The following is a 15865-nucleotide window of genomic DNA, read 5'->3' on the forward strand; positions in this document are numbered from 1 at the left end:
ACTATAAAAAAGGAAATTAATAATTCTATATTTAGGTCTGAATAGTGTGCCGCAAATAAGGCATAAGGCCACACACTGAACTACAAGAAGAAAATACATGAACTGAATGAGGCAGGGTTCCTGTGGAAAAAATAGTGGTGGTTACATACTATTGCATAACGTTTATGCACAGCAGCAACCTTAATTCTGGCACTTCCTAACTTTTGAGTGTTTGACTTACAAGTTTAATAATGTTCCTTTAATATATTTGTGTGTATGTGTAATGTTATTCTGTTATAGACAGCATAACTGAATGTTACTGTTCTGTTCATTCAGTTTTCTTATGTCTCTGGATATTGTATGGTGCCCAGTGCATGATTCTCAAACTTTCTTCTTTATGTTTATAAGGACTTTAAAGGGAGAGGAGGAAGTTGACTTTTGAGTAGTGTATCAAAATAGTCTTCCAACCTCATAATTTCACAGATTTTAGTCTCTAACTAAAAAAATAGAATTGAGAGAATGCATGCTTGCCCATAATTTGAGTTTATTTGGACACAAGGGTGCTTGCATTTTATTTATTTGTTTATGCCCACAAATTATATGCATTCACATTGGCACGCATGGATGCTTAGGTCTACATGTACATTCAGACAAAGCGTGTTTAAAATTTTAAAGCAAAAATTAGAAATTGCTTTTAGCTAATCTAGCTCTGAAGTTTGGAACTATCCCATGAGGAAAGATTATTGCTGTGTGAATCTCTGAGCTAACCTAGTCGTAAATATAGACTCTTGTTTGAGAGGGTTTTTTTTACTTTTCAAGTCTCAGTTTGATATGGCAGATTTATGTTTAGTACTTCTTTGTTAGGCATGTCAAGAACATAAGTCCGCGTTTACAGTATTAAACTATAACATATACTAAAGATGTATTAATTTGTCCTGTCCATCAGTCCTTTATCCTATATTTCACCTAGCTCTAGAGCAAGGAAGAAAAAAGAGAGTCCATTGTACGTCCTAACTTACATAGTTTTGCCACTGAAATTTAAATTGTCACATACATTGTAAATGGGAGTGTCTTTATAATCTGCAGTAGTGCAATCTCCCATTTCTTGTTACAGAAGCTCTGTGTATGAGGGATTTGTTGTTTAATTAAATAGTCTGTAGTAACTGAAGTTTCTTCTCTATTCATGAATCTGAACAGCTTCATGTCATATTTTTTGGTACAGTACAAAGTACAGTTAAATAAAAAGATGAAGCTGGAGTAAATACACAGCTTGAATTCAGAAGATGAATTATTAATATAATAAGCCACCGGAGATTTATAAATAGCGATAGAGCCATGTATTCACAGTTTATTTCTCAAACTGTGAGGTTAGCCTCCTTAAGCAGGCTTTGATCTCTTTTAAAGGAGATTCCAGGAGAAGCAGAAAGTATGCAAATGCAAAATTCTTATTAAATATTATTGGAACAGTATGAACTTTCACTGTCATCAGTGGAAAAGTGAAAAACCCTCTAAGAAACATCAATGAATGAGCATTTTTGTTCAGTTGAAAGGAAAAAGCAAGCCTAGAGCTATTGGGACTGTATATAGGAAATCAAAATAAATAAAAGTAAATAGCTTTTGAGTTCCAAAAATAAAAAATAAAAGGTACATCAGGTTTACCGAATATATCCAGTTGAATTGTCTTCTCTCTTTTTAAACTCAAGATAGTAGATAAGGGCCACGGTTAAAAATTCATACTCTGATAGTTTCTGGGTCTCATGTGCAACATTGCAACAATAAAGATGCAATCTCCAAGCAATCTACTTAATTCTTTAGACATAAAATGTATTTTTCTACAATCTACTTTATCTTCCTAGAGTTGTCTATGTGTTCGGTCCACCAGTCAAAGAACCTCCTACAGATGTTACACCCACTTTCCTGACAACCGGAGTCCTCAGCACTTTACGCCAAGCTGATTTTGAGGCTCATAATATTCTCAGGGAGTCTGGTAAGTGTTTGGCCTGGATACATTAGCTTGTGCTTGTCGCAAAATGCTTGTAATTCTTAAATCAATATGTAGTTACAGATTTAGAGCCGGACTATCCAAGAATTGTGCTGTGTATCTTCAAAAAATCACTACTTAATGTGGTGGTAGCCTTATTTTAAATCCTGAGATGAATGGCATGAATTGCTAGATGTTGTCCAAATAGAGTAAAATTTAGAGGGTCTTTAACATTATTACTCTACTGAAATCACTTCAGAAAGTAATTTTCTGACACTACATAATGCCTGATTATGAATTCATCCTTTGTTTGTTTGGTAACAGTTTCTTCCTCTAGCATTTTCCATTTCTCTATGGAATTGTGTGCATGAATCACAATGTTATGAAATTACTTATGATGTTCTTACCATTTTCACTTGTAGTGATATTCATTCCTTAACCAAACATTAAATATTTGAGAGATGATTTAAAATATTAAACCATGGAAACCTCTGAATAAGTGTAGCCAGACCTGCTGAGAGCAAAAAAAATTACGTGTCATCTGAAGTTTGAGATATTTCTTCAAGCTGAACAGTAGTTGTTCCTAGATTTGTCTTCTTTCCGGGCTTGAGAAGCAAAAAATTAGTATGAAGAGATTGCTCAATAGTGAAGAGTAGGCTGAATGTGCTAAGAAGTTTTCAATTTCATCTCAAGAAGTTAGAATCAACTTGGTTAAAACAGAAAAGAATGACAGCTAGATAACTCCTAAATGGGCTTTCAAATAGAAGACTTCTAAATAAATTGCTGAATAATGATTTATATAGACAGGAGAATCATCTGTGTTTACCGGGAGTAAATGAACTGTGCAAAGAAAAACCTCCAGATTTCTTCCAAGATCATATTGTTTTGTGAGAACAAGGAAGCTCCTCAAGAATAAGCCAAACCTACAGAGATGCTCACACCATCTGCTACCAAGTTTTTTTTAATTTTAACTTTAAAATAAAAAGGCTAAACTGCATTTGTAAAACCAACAATTGCAAGCCTACGCACAGTAACACTTTCAACACTTACCCCACTGAGAAAATGTTTAATGTCCTCTAATGCCTAAACTACAGACCAAGTCTGGGAATATGATAATGTATAGGTTCAGTTAACTTCTAATATAGCTCACTGCTTAGTTACATATCAGAGCTTGAGAGGTTCATGGTAAGTGTATGAGAGACCATTAATCAAATTCACCTAAATATTTTTTCTTCCATTTTCTGCAAATCAAGTTACTGAGGAATAAGACTTTGACTCCTTTTTGTTTGCAAAGTCAAAAAACTATTGAAACCCAAAAACCACAGTAGCAAAACATAAAGGGTAGAATTTTCAAAAGCACTTAAATGACTTATGCTCTTATGTCCTATTGACTTTCAGTGTTTGTCACTTTTGAAAATGGGACATGGGCTTTTAAGTGACTTTGATGGGTCTGAAAATGTTTAACAAAGATGAATTAAGAATTAAAAGACAAAATGTGACTGTACATCATTTAAGATAATGATAATGTGATTACACACCTTTATGACAGTGTATATCTTGCCTATGTTAACATAGTTATCAGTCTGATTCACTAATGGCAAGCACTTACTCAGATGATAAATTCCTGGAGAAAAGCCAATTTCAGATTGTCTCTACTCAAGGAATGTAAATATGAGAAACTGCAAAATCTTTCAATGAATTGGTGTGAAAAACCATTACGTTTTCACGGTGAGAGATTTGAGCTCAATCCACGTAGTTTATCTAAGAGATGGATAAGAGGTGACTTGATCAGGGACAATGAGTACCTAAATGGAGAGAAGAGATATTAATGGTTTCTCTTTGATTTAGCAGACAAAGGCATTACAAGAACCTTTGGCTGGAAGTTGAAGCTAGATTAATTGAAATTGGAAATAAGGTGTACAAGGAACCATTGTAACTATTGTAACCCTTTGCCAAGGGATGAAGTGGCTTCTCAGTTTTTCAAGATTGGGTGTCTTGCTAAAAGATAAAAGATAAATCTCTTGTTCATTCAGAAGTTAAGCTTGATGTAGGAATTACTAAGTGGCATTCTGTGGCCTGTGTTATGCAAGTCAAACTGGATAAGGCCCCTCTGGCCCAATGAATCCCAATGACAGAATGGAGAGCTTAACAATTTATTCACATCTTTATGTAGTTCTATCTACCTACCAATGCAGAATTGTTTCCTACTCTTTGTTTTCTAGTGTTTTGTCCAGTCTAGTCCTAAATGTTGTTCAATTGATGGTCCCTATTTGTATTCCACTGTGCTCCGTGCGAATGAGATCAGAAGAATTTTGCTAGCAGTGTCCATTTGTCCATGCCTATGCTCATCACCTTATGTTTCAGACCAAGGGTATAAGGGGTGGTGCAGACTAACAGCATCCCCTGTTCCTTTCTGCGGCCTCATGATCTCAGATGGAACCCTTCAGTTTCCACTGTTATTTCTTCAGCGTTTTCCTGTAAATAATGTAAATAAATTTGATATATTTAGATAGCTTTTAGTGTTTAGCTAGTTAGATTAAATAAGGAGTTGGGGTGTCCTTCCCTTCACTCCCCATGGGGCAACTATTATGCCCAACATCTCAGGATTCAAAAACTGTATTTCCTGCCCCTGGAGTTTCCTGGTCAGTGACAACTATCAGAAATGTCTCTTCTCCCTCAGAGTAGCTCATGTCTCTTTGAAGTGTGCTATTCGCCAATCCTTCCCCAGCTGAACTCACCAAGCATGTGACTACAGACATAGGAAATTTCATATTGATTGTGTAATGAGGCCCCAATCTGACCCTAGCACAGTGGATCTCAACTACTTACCATTGTGGGCCGCATATGCAGCCTTCTGTGTTATGTGGGCTGCATCCACACAATGTATATACTACCGGTATGGCCCTGAGGATGAGGATGAGGTATGGCCACAGCTGTGTGCTGATTGGGCCACAAGCGGGCCACAGGTTGAGGACCACTGCCCTAGCTGGTAGACCTCCCTGTAAAATGAAATGTACCTAGAAGTGCATTTCACAGTGTTAACCTCTGACACAGGGGTTGATCAGAGCCAAGGAAACCTCCTCACAGGCACCAGGAGGGTAGGAAATCTTCTAATAAAGGAAGAAAGAAATCCTCTTCCAAAAGGAAGACTTCTTCCTCACCATAATCGAAGCCAATGAGACTCTGCACTCTGGAATGGGAAGCTCAAAAGCTCATAAGGGGCAAGGTACTGACCTACAAGTTCCAAAGAGCAAAACTGCCTTCAAACCAGTACCGACAGCAGGAACGGGACTGACCGAAGATAAACACCCAGAGTCCCTGAACTAGGGGTCCCATTGCAATCTGATAAAGAGATGTTGACATCCATGGGCTTGGCTAGAGACCAGCTCTTATACAAAGGAATAGGAGTCTGCACCCCCATGCGTCTGGGCACATATACACTATTCCTGATGATATCTTCATCCTCCTGGACCCAACTGCTCCCCTACCTGATCCTTGCAAAAGGTCCAGGAATGGCACAAGAGAGAAAGATGCACTCCTGTATCTTCTACCGCCCTTAGAACTTGAGCCTAATTTCACTCAGAAATCAAATGTTATTTTGGGAGTATTGTCTTCCGCACCAGGACAGAATGTTAGCCCAAAGAGAGGGTCCAGTGTCTCCTAGGATTCCTCATGGCCTTATAAAACAGGGTACCTTCTTCATGACTGATGGTGCCTTATGCCAGGGGAACCTCCCCAACAGATGTTTGACCCCCTCTCACTGGTCTTTCTGGGGACCATGGGATCCATACATGCATTATCCTGAATCTACATGCCCATCAGGAATCACATCATCTTTTCCCTCTCAGAGAGGCACCTCAACTTCAAGAACCACTGGAGGAGGAAGAACTGGATCTGACAGTAATCCTGGTTCCAACTGGAATATCATGATCATCCCATTATGAGGCAGTTGTGCTAGCCTCCTCTTCTCCACCTGATGATTTCAGGCAGTTTCAGGACCTATTAGGAGGGTTGCATACACATTCCAGATTCCCTTGGAGGAAGTGCAAGAGACCCCTCACAAACTTCTGGACATTCTACAGATTGCAGGGCCTATCAAGATGATACTTCCCATTAATGAGGCCATCTTAGAGCCAGCTAAGATTGCCTGGTGTATCCAGTCAACTTATTTAATCATCTGATTGTGTTCCCTATTGCTGTGGTTAATTCATATGTAATCAGTGTGTGATGAATAGGTTACGATTTAGTAATGGGTATTTTTAGTAACAGTCATGGACAGGTCACAGGCAATAAACAAAAATTCATGGCCCATGACCTGTCCATGACTGATACCATAAATATCCCTGACTAAATCTTAGCGGGGGCCGGGGGAAGGGGGAGCCCCAGGGGGCCCATTGCTGGCGGAGGGTTGGGGCCAGCGGCACCAGCTGCCGGGGGTTGGCCGCCCCTTGCCATTGCTCAGCCGCCCCATGACCGCTGTTGAGGGCCACCGAACAGTGGCTGCTCTAGCCAACCCTGGGACCGCTGCTCAGGTGGTCCCTGGGGCCAGCCGCATTGGCCGCTGCTCAGGCAGTCCCCTGGGCCAGCTGCCCGGGGCTGCCCAAGCAGCGACCAGTGTGGCTGGCCCCAGGGCCACGCAAGCAGCAGCCATTGTGGCTGGCTGCGGGGCCGCCCGAATGGCTGGCTGCGGAGCCGCACCAGCAATGGCTGGTGTGGCTGTCCCCAGGGCCAGCTGCTTGGGCGGCTCTCTGGTCCACTCCTTCCGATAAAGAGACTGACCATTCGCATCTCCTCAGGGGGAAAGTTTTCTCCTCAATCACCTCAGTACTGGGGAAAGCATTTTTATTCAAAATATTTCCTCATCCACAAAAAGAAAGGGGGGAGGATAGAGACCCATCCTAGATCACCACTGAGTATTGACTCAGACGACTGGCTCACAGCTCTTGATCTGAAGGATGCCTACTTCCATATAAACATCCCACCCCTTGTAGGTCTGAACCACCAGCAGTACCAGATACTACCCTTTGGCCTTGCAGTAGCATCAAGAGTACTTACAAAAGTGCTGTCAGTAGTGGCAGCTCACTCTGGCGCCACAGTTCATCAGTTTTCCCCAACCTCAACGATTCCCTAGTGATAGAGAGATCTCAACTGGAGGTATAGAGAGCAGCCTCATCCCTGCTCTTTGCTAGGACTTTGTGTAAACAGAGATGTCCCACACAGACTATAGAGTTTATTGGAGCAACACTGAACTCTATTGGTGTCAAGGAATATCTTCCTCGGGACAGATTGCAGTCCATAAAAGATCTGGTCTCCCAGCTCAGACTGAGCCCATCCATGTCAGTCTATTTGTGCCTCATCCCCCGAGGGCACATGGCTTCCTGCACCTTTGTGATGCCCTTGATGAGGCTCTGCCTTTGTTGCCTGCAGCCCTGGCTTTCAACAGTGTATGCCAGGGGTTCTCAAACTGGGAGTCGGGACCCCTTGGGGGTCGCAAGGTTATGGGGGGGGTTGCGAGCTGTCAGCCTCCACCCCAAACCTCGCTTTGCCCCCAGCATTTATAATGGTGTTAAATATATTTTAAAAGGCCTTTTTAATTTATAAGGGGGGAGGTCGCACTCAGAGGCTTGCTATGTGAAAGGGGTCACCAACAGAAAAATTTGAGAGCCACTGGTGTATGCAGTGTATGGGCAAGTTAGACTCGTTCCCTCACAGAGTGTGAGATTCTCTAGCCTGATGGGGCAACAAGGAGCAAATGGATGCTCCTCTGCTTTCGTCCCCCACCTGAGAAAACACTGATCATATATGCTTCCCTGCTGTGGTGGGATGCCCATCCAAAAGAGCATACAGCGCAAGGGGCATGGACTGCCCAAGAGCCCAGGATGCACATATAAACCTCCTAGAATTGCAAGCAGTCTGTAAGGCCTGCAAACAATTCCTACCACTCTTGTAAACCCACCACATTCCAGTGATGTTAGACTACACAACAACAGTTTTCTACATCAGTAAACAAGGGGGAGCAAGATCTATCCCTCTCTGCATGGAAGCTGTTAATCAGAGTGATCTGGTGTCTGACTAATCGACATTGCTAGTAAAAATCTTCCGGTCTCAGGCGCATGGAGCACATGCATGCTCTTGGTGGAATATACAAGGTAAGTAACCTCTCTTCGCAAGGCTTCCACTACTACTCTTTGACTACTGTTTCACAACTCTACTTGGAAGCTCTTCCTGATATTCAATCTGAATTTCACCTTCTGTAATATTTTTCAGTTATCCCTGCTAGAAGGAAGAAACCCTCCCCGAGCTCACTGCCAGATATGTCATATCTCCTCTTCTGATACTGAAAAATAGGAGGAGGGGTGCTTGGATAATACCCAAAATATGCATAATTTGCACTGAAAGTCAGCCATTTGTATGAATGAGTTCTGCATTCCCTGTTTTATGTAAAAAGGGCTCCTACCATATTTGGCAATACTGGTAGTTTAAATGTATAGATCATTAATATTGTATGAAAGTATGATCGCGATGATCCTTTACAGGGGCAACATGATCCTTTGGGGGGAGGTCCCAAAACTATAGCTCAAAAAACTTCTTGTCCATTTCAGTATATTTAATTGTATATTGTGTTGTCTGTCTACAGTATGAAAGTGATAAAAAGGTTTATTCCTCACCATGCATATCTTATGCATAATTTGGAGTAAAACAATCTGTTTAGGACAACATGGTTAATATCAAGCTTTTATCACCATTTTACTTAAGGTTATGCCGGAAAAATCAGCCAGATGCCAGTAATTTTGACACCATTGCATTTTGACCGAGACCCCCTACAGAAACAACCTTCCTGCCAGAGATCTGTGGTTATTCGAACCTTTATCACTAGTGACTTCATGACAGGCATTGCAGCAACTCCTGGCAATGAGATCCCAGAAGAGGTAATTGTTGCTATTTATTTATTTATTTATTTTTAATTCTTTTTGGAGTGAGCTGGTAACCCAAGATTAGGGTTACCATATTCAAACATTTAAAAAAGAGGACACTCCACAGGGCCCCGGTCCTGCCCCCAGCCCCGCCCCAACTCCGCCCCTTCCCCACCCCCATTCCAACCCTTTCCCCAAAGTCCCTGCCCCAACTCTGCCCCCTCCTCTGAGCACCCCACATTCCCCCTCCTCCCTCCCACTCTGATCTTGGTTGGGGGTTGCTAAGTGCTTCCCTACTCCCCACTCGCCCTGCAGCCCCTGCACCACCCCCCCTCTCCTGCAGCCTCTGTGTCCCCTGCTCCCCACTGGCCCTGCATCCCCCCCCGCCCCTGCAGCCTCTGCGCCCCCCACCTGCCCTTCCTCTGCACCCCCCTGCCCCTGCAGCCTCTATGCCCCTGCCTGCCCTGCTCCTCCTCGCCCTGCAGCCTCTGCACCCACCCACCTGCCCAGCTCCCCCGGTAGCCTCTGCCTGGCGGGGGCTTCGGATGCTCAGCGGCGACCGGGGCAGCGCGGGTCCCTGCAGCCCCGGCACACGCCGCACTCCCTGCCCCGCGCCGCAGCCTCCTTCCTGCCGTGCAGGGTGATGGGGCCGCAGGAAGGGTCCCCCAGTGGCCAGGGAGTCCCCGCCCGTGAGGGAAGCCCGAGCCGTTGGCTGGGCCCGGCCTCCCCGTGGTCCTGCGGTCTCGGCTGGGGCGCGCGGTCCGCCCGGCCTCCGGGGGCAGCAGCGGCCCCTTCGCCGCCTTCTGCGGCTGCGCCCCCCCTTCCTCCGCCCGAGCTCGCTACAATGTAGCCGGGCGGCTGGGCTGCGCTGCGGACCCGGCGGGTTGTGCTGGGGCCAGGCGGACCCTGGCTTATGCTGCCTCCCTATTTCCCCGGACACGTCCGGCTTTTTGGCAATTCCCCCGGGACGGGGATTTGAGTACCAAAAAGCCGGACATGTCCGGGGAAATCCGGACGTATGGTAACCCCACCCAAGATAATTTTCATATTGTCTGTTTTTTGGGTGATTTATAACTTAAAACTTTAAGATAACTTTTGTAAATGTTATGTAATACTTGACTCCTGTTTACTATTTTGATTTGGAAGTGTACTTTACCTAAAGGGAACCCTGCCATAGAATAAGCCCATAAGGATGTTGTGACAGGTTGGTAAAACAAGGCTAAAAATCACACTACTTAAGAATATTCACCAAAACTTTCAAGCCTTTGAGGGTCTAGAATTAGGTGCTTGCTTCCATATTTAGAAGCAGCCCAACTTTCAAAAGTCATTGATTTCAGTGGGAGTTGTGGTTTGCTCAGCACTTCAAAAAAACTGACTAGTTATATTGAGGTGCTTACACAGGTTTGGGAGCCCAACCTTAAGCACTTGTTTTGCTAATTTTGGCCATTCCCACCATTCTCATGTACTTTGAAACTTTGAAAAAAATATGGTATGTGTAAAGAATGGTATAAATCTGACCTTTTGAGTTTCTTGGGTTTACTATTTTTCATTGTCTCAATCCTAATTCACACTTTTTTTTAAGTCTGTGTTTGGAAATTATTCCTGCATAGGTCAGAGTAGCATAAATACGTATGATTATAAATTCTTTGACTTGGCTCAAGGAAGTCTTATGTCATAGATTTTAAAAATATAGATAGTTAAAATGTAAACATAATATATGAAACTATTCCAGTGTACACACATGGGATCTTCATTTTAACTGGGAGTTTAAATTTCTAATTTTACATCTTAAATGCATGTTTTGTGCTATAAAGCTTTGGTGTCTCATAATGTTGAATAGTAGCATTGAAACAAAATAGCATTGAATGTGTGGAAGAAATGTAAACATAAGGAAGTAACTGAAGTTGATTTAAAATTCCAGTTGCTTGTGGATAGCAATATTGTGTTGTGGCATATGGATTTGTATATTACTCTACAGTACACACTAATAGGATACCTGGAACAAAATATATAATTACACTGTCAGTGCACTTCAAGCTGTGGAAATTATTTGGCAAGCTTTCTTCTTTTGCAAGGAAGATGACTTTTCTTATCGGATCCACAAATTATTATTCAATACTCATTCTGGGGCACGCTTTCTGACACTAACTAGTTTTTGAACTCTGGAAGGCAGGAGGCTCTAAATAGAGAACCTTTTTCTCTGGAACATTCTTTCTCTGTTGTTCCTATAGACTTCATTTGTCCAGAGCATGATTTAAAGTTCATCTTTTTATTCAGGCTGTTACTTTTGTGTGGAGTGGAGCTCATGTTGAGGAGTACATTTTTATTTTTATACTTTGCCAATTTGTTTGAAATTATTGGCTGTAGTATTTTATGAGGCACTGAAATTTGGTCTGATTGCTTCATTTTTATAAATTAAGAACGTTTTCAAGATAATTTTATTTTGTCAAGTGAAATGCTTTGTATTTGACTCCCACTTTTTTATTGGTGTCCTAATTGTAACAGGAGAAGTCAGTAAAGGTAAGGATTTTTTTTTTTTTTGTATTTTTTTATTGGCATCAGGTACTTGTAGTATTTGTTGATTCTTCTTTTTGCCTCAAGACTGCTATGGTAAAGAACTTTCTTTTAAATATTTCCATTTTTGTAGGATGCAGTTTTTCCAAAGTAAATCATGTCTCATGTGCTTTTTTCCTTTTCATCATAGGTTGTGTTGAAGATGGTGACAGAGATTAAGAAGATTCCTGGCATTTCTCGGGTGATGTATGACTTGACATCAAAGCCACCAGGGACTACTGAATGGGAGTAACAAATTTTGTTTTTCTATTAAAGTACTGTGTGCAGTTTAAATTATATCAGAAACCATTCCCAGTGTTGACATGCAGTACTGTGAAAAGAGTGACTGGAGCTGCTACATAACATCTGATTCCTCTCCTGGAGCATAAATCTGCAGTTAAGAGCTATGTTGGGGATAACTGTAAGTGGGGCTGAGGATTTGTACGGGTAAATAATCATGGCAGCATTGCCTGTGCGCAGACAGATTCATATTGCTTTTGCCTTTTGTCTTTACTGATTCTTCCTGTTTTCATGTGTTTTATTGTTACTGTCATTTCAATGTCTCTGTTTTTGTACACTGTGTAAAAAGAGACAGTTTATTTACTTTTACCAAAATCATTGTTACAGCCTAAAAATGTAAAATGAATAATTAATGTGACCAACTGCTTTTGAACAGATTTATTATAAATAAATATTTTGCCAAATGGAGTAGTGGGTACTGTTGAGTTGTGGAATTAATGTGTATCTGTTTGCTGTGTACTGGTAAGCCTGTTCTATATTGTTGGAAGTATTAGCCCATGGCAATAACACTGAATTCTGAAAGATTGATGCTAAAATAATATGAAATGTCCTTTCATCTTCCTTTTTCTGCTCACTCCCTCTTACATTACTTTCTCTTGACAGATTGAGAATGTATGTGGACAGCAAACACATACATCTATATTTCTCATCAAGCTTCAATATACATTTAATGATGTCTGGTAGTATAAAATATAAGGCAGAATATACTCTGGGGACTCTGATGCAATGGTAACAGTGGGAGTGAAGTTTGAGTAGCTCGTTGCATCAGAACCACCAGTTCTAGTTAGTGTGACCTAGTTCAGTTTTGATGTTTTTTAAACTCCTGCATAACAACCCATCCCATCCCACTGCCTGTCCCTGCATTTTTGTTCATACTTGGTAAGAGTTTACTGTATAGAGATTTCCTTTTACAGGGGAAGTATTTGTGTGTGTTGTACAGAGTTTGATTTTAAGATTGTTAGGCTCTTTGAGTATCTAGTTGTCATCAGAGGTGACTTAGCCAAGCACAATACAAATTACTTCAGTCATTTGTATATTGCTGTTTACTATTTAAGTAAGGGGTAACTCACAAGAAGGGATATAGTTATATTGGACCGCCCATATTTCTCTAGTATGTTGAGGCCAAAGGCCAAGTATTTCCAGCCACCTAAGGAATTTGGGAATCTCAGATAACTACAGTCCTTGAAGTGTTATTCTTGTAACAGTTAAAGGTTCTGACCTGAGCAGCATTACTAGATATTTGCACAGTTGGAACCTTAGTTATGTATCCAGATTCATTCTTTTCATCATGTCCATTTTTGAAACTGTGTTTCATTCAGCTGTGAAATTACCTTATATCTGTTATAAAGTGGGGTAGTTCAGAGCTGTCTCTGATCACTTATTTTCCTTTACATAGATTTTTTTAACTGGAATAGTGGCTGATAAACATTTATTTTAACAAGTTGACCACCATTTGATTCCACATGTTTTCGATTTTTAGTACTACTGCATAAACTTATACTATAAAAGTTTAGTTTAATTAGTCACTTTTTAGTGTCATGATACTTCTACCTATGCCACTTGGGAGTTATGTATCTTAGTTATGGGGTAGGATATTGTACAGAAGCATCTTCCAGCTTTTTGAAAAGTTTAATGAACATCTCACAGTATAGAAATGTTGTTAGTGGTAGGGAGGCAGAAGGCTCTAGTGGCTAGAGCACATGACCAGAAGTCAGGAGACCTGTTTCCAATCCTAACTCTCCTGCTTTGACACCTTGGGAAGTCATGTAACCTTAACCTCTATGTGCCTCAGTTTTCTCATTTGTAAAATGGGGATAATAATTACCATACCCATCCTTCTAGAGCTATATGAGCTCTTTGGATGAAAAGTGCTATGTAAGTGAAGTATTGCTATTATATATAATGCAGTCTTACTATTGGACTATGAGCTGTAAAAACTTTCAATTAGAGTAACTTTATTGACCAAAAGTTAACAAGTATTCATTGGGACAGAAAAATATTCCATCTTTCAGTCCTCTTGAAAACAGCCATTTTAACTCCTCTTCCATAGTTCAATTTCAACAAATCTCCCTGATGAAATTATGGCCTTAATACTATATTTTTAATTTTTGTCATAACTGTACTGAGGATAGTTATTTTCATGAATGTAGAGATGTATAATACACAAATGACACAATCACAAGTAGATACGGGCAATTCCATTTCAGTGAGCTGTAGAGATTCTCTAAATACAACTATATAGCCTTTGTCGCTTACTGTACGTAAACTTGCTATTATTGCTGCTGTCATCAGTTCTGCAAATGTTCTAAATTAGACCTTGAGAGCAAAGAGAGGGGAGAGGAAATGGGGAATGAAGCACTAAAGCTTGTTACCGAAATTAGAGGGCATCTCTTTAACTCTTAGAATACTGGCATTTTTCTGACTCTTCTTCTAAGGCATTTATTTAGTTGGCATTCATGTAAATAAATATGGAGTATATAGTCTCATAGTTATGATGTAACTCAAAAGAAGATACAGTACACAGTCTGGCCATAGCATCCAGAGGGTTAAATAAATTGTACCCTATTGACTGCAACATACATAAATTCAGGAAGAACATTTTTCATATGTGATGCACATTAGATACTTAAGTCAAACTGTCATAGGAGTTGCATCTTAACTATGGTTATAGTATATACACGTATACAGTGTGTGTATTGAAGTTTGATGTATATATTTTCATCATATCTGATCTATACCATAGTAGATTGCTTTCAGGTCTCTATTAATAAAGTGGAGCTTGACATACCCCATATTTTTAGGGACATCTTTTTTACTAGAAAAATGAATATTAGAATATATTTAGGGTATATAAAATATTGCATTATGAACAGAATGTCTTATTTGAATAAGATTCCTAGGTCTTAAAATATCTCCCACCCTTTTTGTTCAATACCCATACTATACATTTGGGAAACGTTGGGTTATTCTTAGTGAGGTTGACATCAATTGCCATCCCAGCAGTTCTTGAATGTACTTTATGGAGTCGACATATGTAGTACAGCCAGATGCAAAGGGAGAATAGCATATTTTTACATTAGGTCATAAGTAAATTTAGTATATAGCTTACTAAAAACAGAAGTGTAGCTGTCCTGTACAACTTGTTCACCTCAGGTCTTCAGTGAGACATGTCAACATTTTAAAAGGAATTTGTATTGGGGGGGTGAGGTATTTCCCATCATTCTCAATTTTTTTAACATTTTTCTGCTTGTGAAATGATATCGAGTACTGTGAGCCTTAATTTTTATCCACAAATAAAAAATATACAGTATGTTACTTTTTTGAATGTGCGTGTAATTTATTATGTGGGGCTTCAAAGCAGGAATTGCATTTGAGTGGATGGTCCATTTTGGAGCCAGGGGTGAGGGGAGGGAAGAGCAAAAAAGATGAAATCACTGTCCTTGAGTCCTGAACCACTTGCTAGAGAAACATCCAGGAGCAAGAAAGCATCTCTATAAGGCCATGCGCTGCCTCCCTTCAAAATATTGCGTGAGGTGCATTTAAAGTGGTCATTGATGATTGTGCCTAACACTTATGATCAGTGGGAGGATGGGTGTAATGTTCAAAGAGGAGAATAGACTTGTCCTAAACTTTTCAGTGAAATATGAAGTTTGAATTTAGTCTCGCCTTTACTGTGATGATAACATTATTCTCTAGCTCCTCATGTGAAATTCCTTCAGAGAAGAAGAGTGTTACATTTATACTTATGGCATTTGTTTAAATATAAAAAACAAACTGTAGCTAATGGACCTATACTGTTTTATGAATCCTCAAACTCTATTTCTCTTTTATGACTATATTACAATAGTGATCAGCCTATGCTCTTCCTAATTTGAAAATTCAGTACTGCATATAAATTGGCCCTCTAAAAAAAAAAAAAAAAGAGGGCAGCTGAAATGCTTTTGCTCACGAGACACATTTCCACATGCAATCTTAAGTGCTTGCTGTCGGCACCAATAGCATAAATAAGCATGGAACATTTGATCGTGTATCTCCCCTTTGGAATGAATTAAGTATTTTCTTTAGGCATACAGCTGTAAAACTGCTCTGTAAAATCTGTCTCAATAATTGAACCTATGTTTGAGAAAATATATCAGTT

General features: G+C 40.4%; 1 protein-coding gene across 1 annotated transcript in view; it reads left to right on the top strand.

Moving 5' to 3' along the window:
• Positions 1 to 15042, top strand: part of GMPS (guanine monophosphate synthase) — a 68579-nt gene extending 53537 nt beyond the window's left edge. Inside the window, exons 14-16 of the mRNA XM_024192688.3 lie at positions 1836 to 1966; positions 8717 to 8889; positions 11579 to 15042. Of these exons, the coding sequence (XP_024048456.1) occupies positions 1836 to 1966; positions 8717 to 8889; positions 11579 to 11680 (406 nt within the window). The 3' untranslated portion in view covers positions 11681 to 15042. The remainder of the gene's footprint in view (positions 1 to 1835; positions 1967 to 8716; positions 8890 to 11578) is intronic.
• The last annotated feature ends 823 nt before the right edge of the window (positions 15043 to 15865 follow it).

Source organism: Terrapene carolina, unplaced genomic scaffold (genome assembly GCF_002925995.2).
Source record: "Terrapene carolina triunguis isolate 2854851 unplaced genomic scaffold, T_m_triunguis-2.0 Scaffold88, whole genome shotgun sequence".
Lineage (NCBI taxonomy): Eukaryota > Metazoa > Chordata > Testudines > Emydidae > Terrapene > Terrapene triunguis.